Source organism: Bos javanicus, chromosome 11 (genome assembly GCF_032452875.1).
Source record: "Bos javanicus breed banteng chromosome 11, ARS-OSU_banteng_1.0, whole genome shotgun sequence".
Taxonomy (NCBI): Eukaryota; Metazoa; Chordata; class Mammalia; order Artiodactyla; family Bovidae; genus Bos; species Bos javanicus.
Window position 1 is genome coordinate 10,205,173 of NC_083878.1, and position 21,002 is coordinate 10,226,174.

The 21,002-nt window shown below is 40.3% G+C and overlaps 1 protein-coding gene and 1 long non-coding RNA gene across 4 annotated transcripts in view; one reads left to right on the forward strand and one right to left on the reverse strand.

Moving 5' to 3' along the window:
* The window catches only part of M1AP (meiosis 1 associated protein), a 95,802-nt gene that overhangs the window by 60,637 nt on the left and 14,163 nt on the right, over positions 1 to 21,002 (forward strand). For all 3 annotated transcript variants that reach the window (XM_061431835.1, XM_061431833.1, XM_061431834.1), the window contains 3 exons: positions 6,763 to 6,936; positions 11,358 to 11,520; positions 12,484 to 12,625. In XM_061431835.1, coding sequence (XP_061287819.1) covers positions 6,763 to 6,936; positions 11,358 to 11,520; positions 12,484 to 12,625 — 479 coding nt within the window. The remainder of the gene's footprint in view (positions 1 to 6,762; positions 6,937 to 11,357; positions 11,521 to 12,483; positions 12,626 to 21,002) is intronic.
* Positions 6,863 to 15,877, reverse strand: LOC133256793 (uncharacterized). Its single transcript, XR_009739307.1, has 3 exons — positions 15,282 to 15,877; positions 8,078 to 8,270; positions 6,863 to 6,947 (listed from the first exon to the last, which is right to left on the reverse strand). It is a non-coding gene; the product is annotated as an uncharacterized LOC133256793 (long non-coding RNA).

Consider the following 21,002-nt stretch of genomic DNA (forward strand, 5'->3'; position numbering starts at 1 on the left):
GTTGTATTCAATTTCAAGGGTTCCCAGAACCCTTGAAGCGCATCCATGACACCAAAGGACAGGTAACATCATAGTCATTCAGAAAGAAATAGAATTTTCATATAGGTCAAGACCTTTGTGGGAATGGGGAGGTTGTGCAGGACTGGCCAGGAGCACAATTTTCCTGGGCCTCTTCTTTAGACATTCTAGGTGTGTGTTAAAGTATTAAATTCTCCCCTTTTAAACACATTTCAATTTTGTAACCCTATTTTAGGGTTGACTTCTGAGAAGCATTGCTTTAGGCATTACCTTATTACTCTTAGGTTTTCTTCAGTTCAGTTCAGTCGCTCAGTCGTGTCCAACTCTTTGAGATCCCATGGACTGCAGCATGCCAGGCCTCCCTGTCCATCACCAACTCCTGGAGTTTACTCAAATTCATGTCTATTGAGTTGGTGATGCCATCCAACCATCTCATCCTCTGTTGTCCCCTCTCCTCCCACCTTCAATCTTTCCCAGCATCAGGGTCTCTTCAAATGACTCAGTTCTTTGCATCAGGAGGCCAAAGTATTGGAGTTTCAGCCTCAGCATCAGTCTTTCCAATGAATATTCAGGACTGATTTCCTTTAGGATGGACTGGTTGGATCTCCTTGCAGTCCAAGGGACTCTCAAGAGTCTTCTCCAACACCACAGTTCAAAAGCATCAATTCTTCAGCACTCATAGGTTTTCTTAGTCTTTCCCATTATTGTGGCTCTTCCAGAACTTAGCTCAGTGAAGGATATCACTGCTTATGGCCACAGGGTGGCAGAGTAAGTCTAAAAACTGAATGAAAATGCTGGCTACCGCTACTCTGCAACAGACCAGGTCTTCAGGAACACCCAAACAACTCAGAGCCAGAGCGGGTGCATGAGAGCCACGCGTTGACTCCAGTAAACTTTTAGTTCATAACCTCAGTAGGACCAGTCCCACTGACTACCCTGCTCACCAGTAAGTATGAGAGCTGATTGTCATCTGAGAAGTCTCCTCCCCATTCCCCAGGTTTAGTACATTTAGTTGTATTTATAAAGAACACAATACCAAGTGTTGATGTTCTTATGTTTGTTGGTGGCAAGGAGAAAGTCACCAAGATAAGCAAGTAGAGGGAAAAATACTTTTTAAAAAGGAAAGTATCTTCTTTTCCTGTAAGAGCAACTCATTTTGTTGATGAGAGAAAAGGAAGAAAATTCCATTTGTTGGCTCTGCCATATGCCATTCATAGGTAATCATCTCATTTCTTATGCATCCTGTAACTATGAAATAGGCTGTGCTTTCCCCACTGTGCCAAAGTAACATAGCTAACAACTTTCAAGCCACAATTCAAACCCTGTCTTTCTACTACATTCCACCAAACGAAGCCCACAGATGCTCAGGGGCTACTGATTAAAGTCAGATAGGGAGGATATAATTAAACATGTGCCTGCATGCTAAGTCGCTTCAGTTGTGTCCAACCCTGAGACCATATGGACCATGGCAGGAGCCGCCTGCCAGGCTCCTCTGTCCATGGGATTCTCCAGGCAAGAACACTGGAGTGGGTTGCCATTTTCTTCTCCAGAGAATCATCCCAACCCAGGGATCGAACCTGCCTCTCTTATGTCTCCTGCATTGGCAGGTGGGTTCTTTACCACTAGTGCCACCTTGGGAAGCCCATAATTAAGCCCATAATTAATAACTTCCTAGAAAAAGTCAGTCTGAATTGAATTCTGGAGAAATTGCAGGCCATAGATTGAAAAAGCACTAAGGAAGGAAATAACATGGCAAGGAGACTAATTTAGTTGAAGCAGAAGAGTTACAGGAAAAAGTAATAAGAGCTGAGGAATAGGCATTTGCTGAACTTCAGCTCTATGCAAGCTACTAAGCTGGAGGATGGAGGGGCAGGGGTGTTGATAGGCTCTCAACAAGTGGAAAAAAGGAGGAATGTATGAAAGGGCTTCCTTGGTGGCTCAGTGGTTAAAAAAAAAGGTCTGCCTGCCAACGCAGGAAACATGGGTTCAATCCCTGGGTCGGGAAGATGCCCTGGAGAAGGAAATGGCAACCCACTCCAGTATTCTTGCCTAGAAAATCCCATGGACAAAGAAGTCTGGTGGGCTGTGTAGTCCATAGGGTCACAAAGAGTCAGACACGACTTGGCCACTTGAGCACATGCACATGGGAGTATTTGAGGAATAATGAGTAGTAACAAATGGTTCAGAATGAGTGAAGAGGATAAAGAAGCTGACAGCAGAAAGGCAGTATGTGCTCCTTAGCAAAGGAAGGATCTGGTGAAACTGTTTCAGAAAAATTAATTGGTAGTAAAAAGTACCAGAGGGGAAAGAATGGAGTTTGATGGGGCAGCTAAGAGGCTACTGCTATAATTCAGGCACAAACAAATGAATGCCTTGACCAGTGACAGAGAATATGGAAAAGAAGTTCCCCCTCTAAAGTGTTCTGGTTTCCATATTACTGTTTAGCTTGGATAATGTGACTGTTTCTGAGAAGGTCCCCTCAAACCTGAAGCATAGCTCTCTGGCGATTACTGAGAACTGTTTCAAAGGAAGAAGCTCTACTCAGTGGCTCTCTGAAGAACCTATAGGTTAAGTTGGAAAGAACTCTCACACCATATACAAAAATAAGCTCAAAATGGATTAAAATATTAAATGTAAGATCTGAAACCATAAAACTTCTAGAATAAAACACAGGCAGTGAACTCTTCAGTATCAATCTTAGCAATATTTTGGGGGATATGTCTACTCGGGCAAGGGAAGCAAAGTGAAAATAAACAAATGGGACTACAGCAAACCGAAAAGGTTTTGCACAGTGAAGGAAACAATTGACAAAAAGAAAAGGCAGCCTACTGCCTTTTGCAAATGATATATCTAAAAAAGGATTAATATTCAAAATATACATAGAACCTATACAACTCAACATCAAAAAACAAACAACCCAATTTAAAAATGGGTAAGGGGCCTAAAAAGACATTTTTCCAAAGAAGACATGCTCTGTCAACAGGCACATGAAAAGATGCTCAGCATCACTAATCATCAGAGAAATGCAAATCACCACAATCACTGGACACCTGTCAGAATGGCTATCATCAAAAAGACAACAAATAACAAATGTTGACAAGAATGTGGAGAAAGGGGAACTCTCATGCACTGTTAGTGGAATGCAAATTGGTCCAGCCACTGTGAAGAACAATATGGAGTTTCCTCAAAAAGTTAAAAATAGAACTGCCATATGATCCATCAGTTCCACTCCTGGATGTTTATTTGAAGAAAAAACACTCATTTTAAAAGATATATGCATCCCTATGTTTATTGTAGCATTATTTACAGTAGCCTAGATATGAAAGAAACCTAAGTGCCCATCAATAGATGAATGGATAAAGAAGATGTGGAATATTCCTTATGGACTATTACTCAGCCATAGTAAAAAAAAAAAAAAAGAAGAAGAAGAAGTCAATCTTGCCATTTGCAGCAACGTGGGTGGACGTAGAAGCTATTTTCTAAGTGAAATGAGAAAGACAAATACTTTCAGATTTCACTTATATGTAGACTCTAAACAACAAAACAAATGAACAAACATAACTAAACAGAAACAGAGGTGTAGATATAGGGAATAAACAGGAAGTATAGTAAGGAGAGCAGAGAAATAGCTGAGGGAGAGTAAAAGGTACAAACTTTCAATTACAAAACAAAAAGAAGTTGGAAAGAACTTAGCAACATTGACGGTGTGTCTGCAGGGAAGATTGGCATTTTCCTTCAGAGGTGCCATGTTTCAGACTTGCTTCTTCAGCTTTACAGGGTCAGAAAGTTGATCTTATCAACATCCTCTCAGAGATAGACTCGCCTGATCAAGCTCAAGACTAAAGTTGTTGGCCAGAATATTTTAGAGGAAGGGCCATAACCACTATAACCAAGAAGAGCAGAAGCTTGACAGATGCATCCTGCCTTCCTGCCGCTGGGGCTCCTCACTGAGCTAGCACGCCCTCTCCTCTGAGCTATGCTTGGCTGATGGAGGCCAGCATCTGCCGCTGTTCCTCCCTTTCTCCGTGCTCCATTTCTGGTCAACCCTCTCTCCTTCTAATGGATCATTCATTCCTTGGATGAGCCCGTACCATCCATAGGCTCCAGCCAAATCTTGCTTTGGTCTATAAGCCATTCTTTTTAAAGTGACTGTTTTTCATTGACCTCATCACTCTGTATTGACTTTATTTTTTAACTATCTGAGGAAACCCCTATTTTTCTTATTTCCAGATTCTTAATGGGGAGATACTTTGCTCTGTCCCCATACCCATGGTAGGAATTTTCTAATCTTTTACCATTTCACTGGGGAGAAAAAAAGAAACACTTGCCTTCTCCAAAATTCTGTTGTTTGAACTCAAAGCAGTATCATCTGCTCTACTCTTTAAGATCCTTTTTTCTACTTCATTTATTTAGTTCTGTATCTGCCTCCTTATACTTTAATAACTGTTTTGCTTCTTTGAAGAGAAGCTGTTCAGTCATTTCCCTACTTATTACTCAAGTTGAAGTCCAGACTCAGAAAAATTACTTCTTCTTTTTCTTATGACACAATAAATTTCCCATTATTAAAAAGAACATTTCTCCTCACTTATGAGGAGCATTTATTTGATGATGACTTCATATTTATCACTGTAGTACCTGAAAACATAGTGGAGTAGACGAGAGTTTAAGGAGAAATGGTCAAGAATAATGTTGCTTTATAAATTCATTAAGGTAAAGAGTATCATATATCTTTATATAGTATTTCACCTTTTATGTAGTACATAATTAATATTATTGCTTGATGCAATGAGTTCATTAGCTAATGAATCCTCATAACTATTCACAGAAGATTGTAGAAGTTTTTTTTTTAAGTGAAAGCAAGTTTATTTAGAGAGATTCACATCCCATAGGCAGAATATGGTCCACCTCAGAAGGCGAGCGTAACCAGTGGTAAAGTTTTAATTATACTGGGTCAAAGAGAAATGCATTTGGTGCCCATTTTCAGCCACATAATAAGTCGATAAATATGACATGAAGTCACTTAAGTCTCACCACACTTTCCCCGTGTGGGTGCCAACACGTTGGACTGAAGCCCTTTGTTCCGTGTGGAGAGTCTGCCACCTCTGCAGACTTGTCCTCAGGAATGTCGTTCTAGAAATAAACCAGCGTTCTCCTTGGGGTCCATGAGTCATACATAGAAGTTAATTCATTGGAGCGACTGACTTTTCTTAGGCCCTTTGTAAAAGTATTTCTGAGAGTCCCTCACGGTAAGGCAAAAAAAGCCAGGTTCCTCTTCAGTTTCTTTCCAGCTCTTGTCTCATTTCCTCTCTCTGTGCTTCCTCTGTCACCTTATATTTGGCTTCTACTGACAAACTTTATGTCCAGATCCAGATCCCAATTCCTGAGCTAGTGTTGCCTAAATAAGGAAATAGACCATCAAAGTCTCATCACCCCGCCTACCTAGTCCCATTCATTCAGATTGGGAATCAAATCACACTCCACCAGCCCATCCCTGGCTTCTTGGCTGCTAATCACACTTGTGAGATACACCAATGGCAAACTTGTTTAATTCTGTATCAGAAGGTGGAGCTTATAATTCATCTTTTCTCTTTTAGTCTTTTAAAATTTATGTTTTATAACAGAGGAAATAATTGAATACATTTTCACTGTGAAACAATAACATAAAATTGAAGACCTCATTAACTAACTATTTAACTTGCATTGTGGATATGAGAGTTGGACCATAAAGAAAGCTGAGTGCTGGAGAATTGATGCTTTTGGACTGTAGTATTAGAGAAGACTCTTAAGAGTCTCTTGGACTGCAAGGAGATCCAACCAGTCCATCCTGAGGGAAATCAGTCCTGAATATTCACTGGAATGACTCATACTGAAGCTGAAGCTCCAATATTTTGGCCACCTGATGCTAAGAACTGACTCACTGGAAAAGACCTTGATGCTGGGAAAGACTGAAGGCAGGAGGAGAAGGGAATGACAGAGGATGAGATGGTTGGATAGCATCATTGACGCGATGGACATGAGTTTGAGCAAACTCCGGGAGTTGGTGATGGACAGGGATGCCCGCTGTTCTGAGATCCATAGGGTCACAAAGAGTCGCACATGACTGAGTGACTGAACTGAACTGAACTTGAATTGCTATATTATTTTTGGCTGTTTTTATATTCCAAAATGTTTTTTAATACATAAAATACATAAATACAATAAAATTCAAATGTATAGAAGTATGAATAATATAAAGTGAATGTATCTCAGAATTCTGCCCCATTTCTACTCCAGTCCACCATTAACAATTTAATAGTAGACTTCCAGAGCTCTGTAAAAGGCATTTCCATACATATGTATGTATTTAGGCTAACAGTTTTATTTTTATATAAATGAGTCACACTATACTCTGCTCTAGAACTTTCTTTATTCACTATCTCCTAGCTTTCCATGTCAGTACATTTAACTTTGTTAACAGCTGCATAATACTCCATAGTCTATGCCATAATTTATTTAAATATTTCCCTATTGATGGGCATTTGAATAGCTTTCTGTTTGGGGCTTTGATTATTTGTTTTTGCAACAATGCTGTGCTGAACATCTTTGCATGTGTCTCTTTGGGTACTATCCAAGAATGTCTCTAGGCTAGATATCTAGAGGTAGAATTGACAGGTTCAAAAATGGGTGCTTTTAATATTTTATAGTTTTAAAAATTTGTAACTAAAGAATTAAACATTGTAACTACCGTTTCCCTTTCTTCTGCAGAGAGTTCTGTCCTGGCAACTGACATTGATCTTCAGACTATAGACAGTGATATTGTCAGCATGGAGATTTTCTTCAAAGCCTGGCTGCAAAACAGCGGAACAGATCAAGAACATATTCACCTTCTTCTTCCTTCACGGAGTATCAGCAACATTTCCAGAACCAGAGATGATTCAAGTACACTCTCCCTAAAAGATATATTACATAGACAGTGATTATCCTAGTCTAGAATTAGGATTGGAAAGTCATCAGAATACAGAGTAGTTGAGGTTTAGGGACTGGAGGAGGAGTGGATGAGGCTGTCCAATGTCAGCATGAGAATTTCTAAACTTCTAATTTTCAATTAGGAAACTGAACCTGATTAAACCCAGACAGCAAGAGCCAGTTAGTTTCAGTGTAGAGACTTAAACACCTCAGTAATAGGGCATCAGCTACACTACATGAGAGAACAATGAATCATATGTTTTCTCAAGTTTTCATTTTTGATGTGGCAGATACTATTGACATAATTTCAGGTAAGCTGGTACCTCAATAACATGAATAGGGCCCGTAAGGAGAGGAAAGGAACCAAAACTAAATGATTAAATAGAGATCTTCTCAATAGGAAGACACCAAATTGAGGGGAACTAAAGCAACTATAGAACAAGCCCCAGGGAGTTCAACTAGTGGCCCTAGACGATGTTAACAAAGTCCGTTCTGGCGGTTGTGGAAACCAAGAGGTCAATCCAGTGCTGTAGGCATGCCAGCAAGGTCCTGGATACTGTTCCAGCCGGCAGTGATACCTAATTCAGGTCCCACAGGATTGTAGGAATAAAGCCATTTCTAGTCTCCATCCCCTTTGAAGGTGGGCCTAAGACCTGGGTGGCAGGACCTGCAAATGGACCTATCAGTACAGTCAGCCACAGCTTCAAAGGGAAAAGACTAAACTGTGTCTTCCCCTTTAGGAGTGTGTGCTTAATGAGAAAAATAGATATACTGACTTCTGTCCCCAAAGGGGAGGATACACCTTGGTCCTTTCTTTATAGAGATAGCCATTGGGTTCTTAATCTATCTCCCCTTCCCCCCCATTTCAGTCAAGGGCCTGTGATGCCTTTAACAACTTCTCTTGATTTTCCTGTCTTTCCTTTGTGTGTAAAATCTTCCCATGGCCTCCATTCCACCTGCTTTGCCCAAGACCAATTGCTCACTTCATATCTATTTTTTCCCAAACAGTGTTAACTCCTTTCCCTGCATTATCCTATTTCATCTTCATAACAACAACATGATGCAGGTACTGTTATCACATGCCATTGAATCTAAAAGTGAAAGTGTTAGTCACCTCAGTCGTGTCCGACTCTTTGCAACCGCATGAACCGTTGCCCACCAGGCTCCTCTGTCCGTGGGATTCTCCAGGCAAGAATACTGGAGTGGGTTGCCATTCTCTTCTCCAGGGGATCTTCCCAACCCAGGGGTAGAACCTGGGTCTCCTGCATTGCAGGCAGATTCTTTACCGTCTGAGTTACCAGGGAAGCCTAGATGGTGTCAATTATAAGACATACCATTATTTTATGTACCACCAAGAAAGAGAAACAATTCCAATTAAATGTGACACATTGCTTTTTATCACTTAGAAATATTATTTTATTCTTACTGAGAGAGTTCTTTCAGGTTAGAGTAGTAAGTAAGGGTTAAGAGTGTCTGCCTGGTCCATGGTGATTGTAAGACATATACAGAGACACTGCTGCTAAGTCACTTCAGTCGTGTGCGATTCTGTGCGACCCCGTAGACGGCAGCCCACCAGGCTCCGCCGTCCCTGGGGTTCTCCAGGCAAGAACACTGGAGTGGGTTGCCATTTCCTTCTCCAATGCATGAAAGTGAAAAGTGAAAGTGAAGTCACTCAGTCGTGTCCGACTCTCTGCGACCCCATGGACTTCAGCCTTCCTGGCTCCTCCATCCATGGAATTTTCCAGGCAAGAGTACTGGAGTGGGGTGCCATTGCCTTCTCCATACAGAGACACTAAGTGAAAAAAAAAAGTGTCTTAAAATCAATAAATATATTATCCCTGTTTACAGATGAGAAAACTGACACTCAGAGGAATTAAATATTCCCCCAGAGCTGCACAGGAAATTAATAGCTAAGCCAAAATCTGAAGCCAGGCAACTCCGAATCCCATTCTTAACTCTTAGGATTAGAAATCTATATTTTATACATTTGATTACTCTCAGCCCAAAGCATATTCATCAAACCCTGGTCTGTCACCTCAGAGCCTGGGCCCTTACCTACCATGCAACCTGCATCCTGCTGGGCACTTCTCTCAATAGGAGGGCTAGGGCCATCCAGAGCCAGGATCTCCTGCAACCAGCCTTTCTTCTGCTGCCGCATGGCATTTGCCCATGGTCATATTGAGAATTCTCTGCTTTGCCCTCTCTTTTCCCGTGGCTTTCAACACCAGGGTCAGACCCAGAATGTTTATCTCCATCTGCAGTTATTTTTTGGAAATCCACAGGTCTTCAGGGTGGGTGGTAGAACTTAGATCTAGATGGTGGTAGAACTGCTGAAAACATCTTCACTGGAATCCAGATGCTCATGCACAAGTTGGAATGATGTCCAAAGAAGGTAGGCCTCTCCTGGGGTGGGTATGACCCACATGAGAGTTTAAACAAGCACAATAAAGACCATATTGTAGTTACCCATTGTTCACAAAACTGATGCATTGCTCTTTATGTGAATTTCTAGAAATGTGTTTCCCTAAGGGGAAAAAAAAAGCTAATTAAACCCCTAAGCTCTCCTAATATATAATCTTTTGAGGACTGCTCTTCAGATGTTCACTCTGACTTCTCTTTACAAGGTTCTCCACCCAACACTACCTGCTTCCTTCACCCTCTCCCTAGATGCTTCCTCAGAGGCCTCTTTCTGACAGAGCATAGTCTGCTCGGATGAACTTCTTTTCTCATTCTTGGTCTCTGCTGTCTCTGCACCTGGGTCTGAGTGATGAGAAGCATATCTGGTTCTAGACTCAAACCCTGCTAAAACACCTTTCCCAGGTTTGGAACATTGCTGAGACTACGGTTCCATTAGTTCTCATCCCTGGCTACAGTAAGAATCAAATGAGGAACTTTTAAAAATACAATATCAGCTCCAGCCCCAGAGATCCCAGTTTTGCTGGTGTGAGGTAGGGGCCAGACATCCGTACCTTTTACAAGTTCACTAGGTGATTCTTACTGCAGCCAAAGTCAAGAACCTCAGTCAGATGAGCACAGCTGTCTAATCCTAAAACCCAAGGACCCAACAATGAAGCAGTCAGGCACAGAGGAAGTAAGGGGAAGCTGGAGTCCTAGGCCAGAGAAGGCAATGGCACCCCACTCCAGCACTCTGGCCTGGAAAAACCCACGGACGGAGGAGCCTGGTGGGCTGCAGTCCATGGGGTCGCTAAGAGTCGGACACGACTGAGCGACTTCACTTTCACTTTTCCCTTTCATGCATTGGAGGAGGAAATGGCAACCCACTCCAGTGTTCTTGCCTGAAGAATCCCAGGGACGGGGGAGCCTAGTAGGAGGCCGTCTATGGGGTCGCAGAGTCGGACATGACTGAAGCAACTTAGCAGTAGCAGGAGTCCTAGGCAGAGTCCCTCCTAATGACTTCCTGGGCTCTGGGACACACCTGGCCAAGAGCTCTCTCATCCAGAAATGATGTCCAGGTCTGGTTGCCAGGCCCAGCTAGACCTATTCTTTCTACATTATTTCTACTTTTGTTTTTACCTCATGTTGCAGGTACTTCAGTCATTTCATAAATCACTGACATCAACAGCTAACCTTCTCACAAGTACAGAACACTCATATATTCATAGTTTGTTAACAATACTTAAACCCAATATATATTTCATTTAAAACCTTCATAGTATCAAGGATTCAAATCCAGAGCAACAGAACATTGTACACTGTGACATGTGAACATGCCTGCTGGAGAAGAAGCTTATGGAAGCATAAAAAACCTCCATGAATAACCCATACATAGTCGGAACACCCTCAGAAGTGTTGTATGTTGCCATAGTGATGTTGCAAGGTCCAAAAGGTTCTATTCACTTGGGGAATTATAAAATAAACCGTTTCAGGAACTTAGTCCTCCCCCTCCCTCGAGTGTCCTGGAAGAGCTCACACAGAAGCAGTAGCTGTCAGCTGACTGCCTGACTTCTGCTTTCCTGCTCTTCCTTCATCTGACCTGCAGTCTTGCCAAAGCTTAGCCACAGGGAAGCAGGAGGGGCAACATTTCCTTCTCTGATTGCCAAAAGGCCCTGCATATTGCAGTGTTAACTGCCTCCTCCACAGCAGACACACATTCCTCTCGGACTCAATCACAAGCCAGATCTCTCACTATGAGGAAACTGCTCAGCCAGCCCAGAAGTAAAACAAGAAAAAAAAATCATGTCACACCCAGAAAATAAAGTTACCTGTTATGTAGAGCAATATTATTTCAGACCTGCTCCTCTGTCCACTTTCCTGCCTCCCAACCCTTACTTGCCTGGTGGACGCGGAATGGGTGGCAGATGATCTCTCTTAATCATATAGCCTGAGGTAACTTGTGACAAACAATCCCTCCCCAAATGCCATTTTTATTGCAGTGTGCCTGAAATGTGATCTCCAAGAACGACTTCTCAGCCCATCCCTACTCCCTGGAACAGCTGATGGCTCCTTGAGGATGGATGACCCCAAAGGAGACTTCAGCACCCTCTACCAGATGGTTTCCCAGTCACCAGCCTCTTGTTACAAGCTCCGGGTGATCAAGTATGGTCCAAGAGAACCTCCCTAATCCATGCAAATATTTATTCTTATTGGTTCCAGCTAGGAAGACTAAGATAGAGGGAGGGCATGGGCATCCCCAAGTGTCAGGCAGCAGGGGGTCAATTCCAGAGTAGCAACTACAGGTGTGGGCGTGAAATAGCAAGGTCAGGCTGCTCAGTATGTGGAGATGAATGAGGAGACAGTGAAAGATATGTCTCAGTAGAATATTCTAAAGTCTGGATGAAGACTGGAAATCCAGAAAGTCTCTGAGAATGCAGAGGAAAAAAAGATAAACAGAACGATGTTTATCCATTCAGCAAATGTTTATTAAACACCTACTATGTTTAGACATCAGGACAGAGGTCTGATCGTCAAGGAATGAGTGGCACCTAGGATCTACCCCACCTTTCCATTTCTTTAAGTACTAGAATTCTTGTTTCCGAGAGAATCAGTTCCAGAGCTGAATTAGGAATGATGGCAAAGACCACTTTTACTGCTTCCTAGTTCTGTCACAGTGCCTATGTACAGGTATCTGAGTAAGCTTGTCTATGGACTTCGGCCCATGGATGCTGCTGGGGAAACTGCTTAAACGAAATCTCTTCTTAACTGTGTCTTCCGTCAGCATCTTGCCACAGAAGAACCAGGTCTGGGATGCAGATAGTTAGCATACTGTTGTATAATGTGGTTGCTGCAGCAGGAATGAATGGGACAGAGTAAGCTCAGGAGAGGAAATACCCATCAGAGTCTTGAGGTCTCAGAATAGGTGCTGCATTCATTCATTGACAGACTTTGAGACTCTGCTGTGTGCCATATACCCTGATAGGTACATCCTAAGGTGAATAATTCACAGGCCCTAACCTAAAGGATTTCACAATAGAGTCTTAGACTTAAGCTAAATTTAAGTGGATCTGGGTCAAGGTTCTGGATATCACGAAGGAGCCTCACACTTCCATTGTCTCTTCCCAGGGCTCTAAAATCCAGTGGGGTCTGCGAATCATTGACATATGGACTCCCCTTCATCCTCAGACCCACAAGCTGTTGGCGGCTGGAATGGGATGAGCTGGAAACAAATCAGCAGCATTTCCATGCTTTGTGTCACAGCCTACTGGTGAGTGCCCATGTCACCAGGTGATGAAGAGTGTTAAAGTACCCACCAGAGGGAAGCAGCTAATTTGATCCTGCCCTGATCCCAAATCTGTCCCAGTCTTCCAGAGGATAGAGAAAAACTGGACATACTTTGAAATATGGATCAAGTATGACTTGCCTTTGTTGGTTTCATGCTATAGAGAATAATTCCTGAATTCCGTTATATGACACTAAACTTAAAAATCCCTGATTTTACATTTTAATGGCAACAGGAAATTGTCCTTAAGTAACTATATCTTAAACCCTATTTTCTTCCTATCACTATGCTGGATATTATGGTTTATTTCAATGAAGAACACATAGTCTATGCTAGAAATTGTGCTAAGTCCCAGATATTCAATCTATTATGGTAGACATTATCTGTGGTCTCAAAAAACTTTCTAATGAAAGAGACAGAATTAAATATGTATATTCTTAATTGTGAGAAGTTTATGAAGGAAAATAAGGGCTTGCTAAAATATAGCCTCTCTATAAAAGTGACGATTAAACTGAGATCTGCCAGATGAAGGAATTAGCTAGGTGAAGGGTGGCAGGAAGACCATTCCAGGTGCAGAGAAATCCATGTGCAAAGACCCAAAGGCCAGAAAGAGATGATCCTCAAATCAAGAATGGAATGATCATTGTGACTGAAACAAAATGAGCAAGAATAGAGAGAACCAAAAGGTGAGGAGCTAAAAGTGAGCAGGCTAAAATCATACCAGGATTTGTAGCCCAAACTGAGAACGTGGGACTTTATGTACAGAAAGAAATCATTAGAAATGACATCATCTATTTAAATGTTTAAATGATTAATTGTGCCAAAATTTAGAAATGAACTTTCCAAAGCAAAAATGAAAACAAGAAAATAAGGTAGGAGGGCGCTGAAGTAGTCTAGGCAAGAGACGATTTTGGCTTGGGATTGGATATTGAAGTCAAGATGAGAAAAGTAAACCAATTAAAGCAGTATTTTAGAGAAAGAGAACTTGTGAAGGATTGGATATAGGGAGAGAGAAAGAGGAAAGTATCAAATAACTGCCTGGTTTCTGGTTTACCATTTCCTGAAATGAAAAATCTAAAACGATCATACACATGAAACAGTAATACAACACTGAGAAAGCAAAATGAAAAAACTGTAAATGCAATTCAGGGTTGAGTATAATTGCTTAGTGGCTACAGAATAACAGTTTGACCCAGTAGGATATGGGAGATCAAGACAACACAATAATGTGTCTCTTTCACTATCAGAAGCAGACTTCTTTTTTCCTGTTTCAAAGCCCACACTCCCTTTTAGGTCCACCCACTAAGTTCCTGTTTCCTATCTGACGAACACCCATCTCCTATCTTTGCAGAGCAGAGGCAACAGATACCTCCTGACTGTTAAAGCCCAACCACTCAGTTTACTATACTCTACCTGATTCCTCAGGATCTTGGAGATCTACTGGGGAGAAATTTCTCTCACGGGGCTTCAATACATTCTTTTGAACATGATATCTTAAACAGACATTTGCATTTTAATACACTGATAGAGGGAGTATAAATTTTCTGAAAAGTGGTAACCCTCAACACTTTAATTCCACTACCAGGAATATAGCCCAAGAAAACAGTGAGGAAAGAGAGAAAAGTATGACCATAGGTATGGTAATGTTTATCTCGGTGTTATTTACAATGGTAAAAAACTGGAAACAACTTTAATGTCCTAAATAGAAGAATGGTTAAATTGAAATAGGGGAAAGGTTAGAAGAACAACAATTCACCCAAGCAATGAGGTATTATGTAGCAATAATAGTTTATAGTAAGGATGGGAAAGACTATTCTTTTCCATCCTGGCTTAACATTACATGAGATTAGAGTCTCTCTGCCTCTGAACTGGGGATGTGAGAATCCATATTTATTCGTTCAACAAATATTTATTGAGCGCTTCCCAGGCGGTTCAGTGATAAAGAATCCGCCAGCCAATACAGAAGACATAGAAGATTCGGGCTTGATCCCTGGGTTGGGAAGATGCCCTAGAGTAGGAAATGGCAACCCACTCCAGTATTCTTGCCTGGAGAATCCCATAGACAGAGGCGCCTGGCAGGCTACAGTCATTGAGGTTGCAAAGAGTCAGACAGGACTGAGCAACTAAGCATGCATTTATTGAGCACCGTGTGCCAGGTATAGTTGTAGAGGCCAAAGAGACCTCTTCTTTAGCACTCCTCTCCCATGCAAACTCACAAGTATGTAGTTGATCCAAGTCTAGCAGATACCCATTTTTGGTAGCACTTATTATAATAAGAGCTAGTCACTTAACCAAGTGCTTTGCATATCTTAACTCATTTAATCCTCACAGTAATTCCATGAGATAAATTGCTATCCCTATTTTTACAGATAGAGAAGACTAAAGAGATCAAGTGACTTACCAAAGGTCACACAGCTACTGAAGTGATCTCGTCAGAATTTGAATGTAGTTCTGCTGACTACGTACTTTTTAAAAATAAGTGTCATACTTTTAACTCCTTGGTTTTTGCTACCAGTGTAGCCAGATAAACACAGACTACAGCACCAAAGCTAATCCTTCTCCCTTCACTTAACACCCCGTGCCTCTGTACTTCACTGGACTCGAATTCACTTAAACTGGTAGGAGGTACTTCCTTCCTTACCCATGTTGTGCTTCTTGTGCTCCACTCCATCAGATCAAAGACCACTCTCCTCTTCTAGAAAGGAAAGAAGCAAAATAGTGTTTGAATGGCTCTCCCTTCTTGCTTCTCACGTGGCATCTCCAAGCAGCAAAAAGCCTGAAAGGCAGTGTGTTATGGAGGGAAAAATTCACAAGCTTCTGTTCATTCATTCAACACCAAATATTTTTGGAGTCCCTACTATGTGACAAGACTTATTTAGAGTTTTAACCTTCCTGATCCTATTTTTACAAGTTCTCAGCACTTCTTTCTCACACCTCTTTCATATGTTCTTTCAGAATCTGATGTCATCGGCTCCCCATGTAAATCTTTTGACTTTTTTTTTTTTTCCTTCTGTTTCTCACTTTGTTGTTTCCCCTCCAGCTAACTTCTCATTCTAACTTCTGTCTTTCTGTTAATAGCAGCACCACCACTGTCTACTCACCCAGGCTTGAAACCTCAGTCACTTTCAGCCTTCTCACCCTTTACACCCATTTCATTCCTAAGTCATATCAAATTTTTTCTCAGGAGTTGTAACTGTTCTTCCCTCCCCCTTCCCACTGCTTGTTCTCACCAAGACTTACTTCTTCAATAAACTCCTAATTTGCTTCCCTGTGTCCAATCTGTCACTCCTAATTTGCTCTGTTCTTTAAGTCAGGTTAATCTTCTTGAAGCATTCCCCTAATGTCACCTGATTACTTATGTCGTGCCTGCTCTAACACCATAACATCTACTGTATGTATTTTTTCCTCTCTATTCTTCTTATCATTATCTTAGGTCAAGTCCCCTTCCCCTCTTTCCTTTAATATTACAGTAATTGCTTAACTTGGCTTTTAGTGTTGCCCCTTCCCAATCCATTTTCCATACTGCTGCCAGATTAATCTTCTTGAAACACAGCACTGATCCTGCCACTCTTCAGCTTAAAACTATTTTGTGGCTTCCTATTAATCATATTTTAAAGTCTATATTCCTTAGCTAGGTAGTCAAACTCCATCCTTGCCTCCCGTTATTCTCCTTCCTATATCATACAGTCCAACCAAATTAATATACAAACTTAAAATCACCCCACCACTGAACTTTTTTTCACGTTTTCCCTTCTCCTATCTCCATCTGTTCAAATTCTACCTCATTCTGAAGGACTCAGCTCAGATGTTGCTCCTGCAATGAGGCCTTTCTGGATGCCTGTATTTACCAGAATGACTTTGTGCATTCTGTTTCTTTTTGGAGAAAAGTATATTTCAATTTGTTTTTAAAATATATGATCCTATGGTTTTGGTTAAAGCCTATGATATAAATTTGACTACCCAGACTCTAGGAAAACATGGTTGCCTTTTCCTGACATTTCTACCACTTCCCCATTTTACCAACTAATTCCTCAGCCTTATTCAAATTTAGGTTTAGAGTAGAAACTCTTCTTTTGCTATCTCTCTTTGTTGGAAGTCAAGACCAGGCAGTCTTCTTTTCTTTTTTCTTTTTCTTTTCTCATTTTCTTTATTTGGTAGGAATGTTTTCAATATAATTCAAGTAGTACTTTATGCCAATAATGATTTTGTTGAGAACAGCAGCTTTTCATTTTTCTTTATAGTTCCCATGATTAGAACAGTACATGGAACACAGCAGGTTCTCAATAAATGTCCATAAATACCATTTAAATTTTTTATTTTTTAATTTATCTTGTTTAATTGGAGGATAATTGCTTTATAGTATTGTGTTGGTTTCTACTATATATCATGAATCAGCCATAGGTATACATATGTCCCCTCCCTCTTAAACCTCCCACCCCACCTCCTACCCCATCCCACCCCTGTAGGTTATCACAGAGCATCGGATTTGAGCTCCCTGCATCATACAGTAAATTTCCACTGGCTACTTAATTTTACCTATGGTAATGTATACGTTTCCATGCTACCCTCTCAATTCGCCCCACCCTCTCCTTCCCCTGCTGTGTCCACAAGTCTCTTCTCAGTGTCTGCATCTCCACTGCTGCCCTGCAGTTAGGTACATCAGTGCCATCTTTCTAGATTCCATATATGTGCATTAATATACGATATTTGTCTCTTTCTGAACTTACTTCACTCTGTATAATAGGCTCTACCTTGGTAGAACTGAGTCAAATGTGTTCCTTTTTATGGCTGAGTAATATTCCATTGTGTATATGTACCACAGCTTCTTTATCCATTCATCTGTTAATGGACATCCAGGTTTCTCCCACGTCCTACCTATTGTAAATAGTGCTGTGATGAACATTGGGGTGCATGTGTCTTTTTTAATTATGACTTCCTCAAGGTGTATGTCCAGTAGTGGGATTGTTGGGTCATATGGTAGTTTTATTCCTCGTTTTTTAAGGAAGTTCCATAATGTTCTCCATAGTGGCTATATCAATTTGCATTCCCACTAACAGTGTAAGAGAGTTTCCTTTTCTCCACACCCTCTCCAGCACTTACTGTTTATAGATTTTTTTTGACGATAACCATTCCAGCCCATGTGAAGTGATACCTCCTCATTGTAGTTTTGATTTGCATTTCTCTAATAATGAGCGATGTTGAGCATCGTTTCATGTGTTTATTCGCCATCTGTATTTCTTCTTAGAAGAAATGTCTGTCTAGGTCTTCTGCCCACTTTTTGATTGGATTGTTTTGTTTTTCTGGTATTGAACTGAATGAGCTGCTTGTATATTTTGAAGATTAATCCTTTGTCAGTTGTTTCATTTGCTACTATTTTCTCCCATTGTGAGGGTTATCTTTTCATCTTGTTTATAGCTCCCTTTGCTGTGCAAAGGCTTTTAAGTTAAATTAGATCCTGTTTGTTTATTTTTGGTTTTGTTTCCATTACTCTAGGAGGTGAGTTATAGAGGATCTTGCTGTGATTTATGTCAAAGAATGTTCTGCCTGTGTTTTCCCCTAAGAGTTTTATAATTTCTGGTCTTATATTTAGGTCTTTTATCCATTTTGAGTTAATGTTTGTGTATGGTGTTAGGAAGTGTTCTAATTTCATTCTTTTGCATGTAGCTGTCTAGTTTTCCCAGCACCACTTATCGAAGAGACTGTCTTTTCTCTACTATATATTCTTGCCTCCTTTGTTAAAGATAAGGTGCCCATAAGTGCATGGATTTATCTCTGGGCTTTCAATTTTGTTCCATTGGTCTGTATATCTGTTTTTATGCCAGTGTTCCATTGGTCTATATTTCTGTTTTGTGCCAGTGTCTTGATAATTGTAGATTTGGAGTACAGTCTGAAGTCAGGCAGGTTGATTCCTCCAGCTCCATTCTTCTTTTTCAAGATTGCTTTGGCTATTCAGGGTCTTTTGTGTTTCCATACAAATTGTGAAACTTTTTGTTCTAATTCTAGAAAAATACCATTGGTAGTTTGATAGAGATTGAAATTGCATTGAATCTGTAGATTGCTTTGGGTAGTATAGTCATTTTCACAATACTGACTAGGAACATGGTATCTCTCCATCTATTTGTGTCATCTTTGATTTCTTTTATCAGTGTCTTATAGTTTTCTGCATACAGGTCTTTTGTCTCTTTAGGTAGGTTTATTCCTAGGTGTTTTATTCTTTTTGTTGCCATGGTGAATGGGATAATTTCTCTTTCTGACTTTTCATTGTTAGTGTATAAGAATGCAAGAGATTTATGTTATTAATTTTATATCCTGTGACTTTGCTATATTCATTGATTAGCTCTAGTAATTTTCTGTTGGCATCTTTAGGGTTTTCTATGTATAGTACCATGCCATCTGCAAATAGAGTTTTACTTCTTCTTTTCCAGTCAAGATTCTTTTTATTTCTTTTTCTTCTCTGATTGCTGTAGCTAGGATTTCCAAAACTATGTTGAATAATAGTGGTGAGAGTGGATACCCTTGTCTTGTTCCTGATCTTAGAGGAAATGCTTTCAGTTTTTCACCATTGAGAATAATGTTTGCTGTGGGTTTGTCATATATGGCCTTTATTATGTTGAGATTTTTTTTTTAATGCCTATTTTCTGGAGAGTTTTTTTTATCATAAATGTGTATTGAATTTGTCAAAAGCTTTTTCCGTATCTATTGAGTTGATCATATTACTTTTATCTTTCAGTTTGTTAATATGGTGTATCACATTGATTGATTTGCATATATTGAAAAATCCTTGCATCCTTGGGATAAAGCCCTCTTGATCATGAAGTATGATCTTTTTTATATGTTGTTGGATTCTGTTTGCTAGAATTTTGTTGAGGATATTTGCATCTATGTTCATCAGTGATGTTGGCCTATAATTTTCTTTTTTTGTGTGGCATCTTTGGTTTTGGTATCAGGGTGATGGTAAGGCCAGGCAGTTTTCTAATCTGTTGTGGTAAAATACAGTTTATATTGTCCGTGAAGTGTGGGCTTTGGAATCAGATGGTCCTAGGTTTCTGAAAGCTTCATTATTTTCCAATTATGTGAACTTAGGCCATATACTTAACCTCTCTAAACATAAGTGTATTTATCTATTTGTGACCCTAACAAATCTAGTGGCCCCACGTGCTGTAGTCTCCATATAAATAGCATATAAAGAAGCACTACCCAGAAGACAAATAGTAATTTTAAAATTAATTTATGTGTGCTTTCAAAGAACACCAAACAGGAAATAGTTCATTACCCACAATGATATTTTTCAAATTTTCTTCCTCTACTCCTCAATCATATCTAACCTGGAGATGTTCTAAGAGCCTTTCACATACATGCACACACAAAAACTAAGACTGTTCCAGTTCCTGTTCCTCTATCTCCTTCCTCTCTCAGCCGTATATATATACATATATTCTACAGATTGATTTAACCTCTCTGACATAGTCCCTTCCCTCTTAGGTCCTGTCTCTCTTTACCTATCTAAAATGTACAGGAATAGAATCCACACAGCTTCTCCTTTCATGAATAGAAGTGGAGTGTGAGAGAAGGGAAAAGAGGGAGAAGATGCATGATGGACATATTAGTAACCCTTGTCTCTTTCACATGTAAAACAAGACAATAAAAAATACCTCGTGTGGTTTTTAAGATGACTAAGTAATACTACATGTGTAAAGCACCTGGCATACATCTGGCATATGATTTGTACATAATGGTTGGTTAGTAGTTCTATGAATTACATATGTTTCTTTTTTATGGATTCTAATTCTCTGGAGAAGTTCTCCACATTTTAACGTATTTTTTTAAACAAACTAATCATAGTTATTTTAAGGTACTTTGCTAAACTCAACACCTGGATCACTTGTAGTTCTGTATCTATTGTCTCTTTCTTCATTTGTGTGTCTTGTCTTTTGGTGAACCTGGTAATATTTTAATGAAAGATGCTCATTGTGCCTAGAGAAATTATAAAGGCTCCAGGTGGTGTTAGCTTCCTCTGAGCAAGTTTATCCTGCCCTGCACTAAGCAGATAATTTTGATAAATCATCCTTTTCTACTCAGGAGCTGTGCTGAGTCAAGGCTGGGCTGTAGTTCTGATAAGTCTCAATCTACCCCTGGTTTGCTCCAGGCCCTCTAGAATTTTCCACTGAAAACCTGGTCTATAATACGCATGACAATCCCAACTCTAATCACTATTTCTCAAGTCTGCTAAAATGCTCTACTTCTAGAGACTTTCTCCTTGGGTGTTTTTGTCCTCTGCTCCATGCAGCCCCAGTATTTGGCAAATATGGTAAGTGAGAAACTGACTTGAGCAACTGTCTTACCCCTGTCAAATCTCCACCAA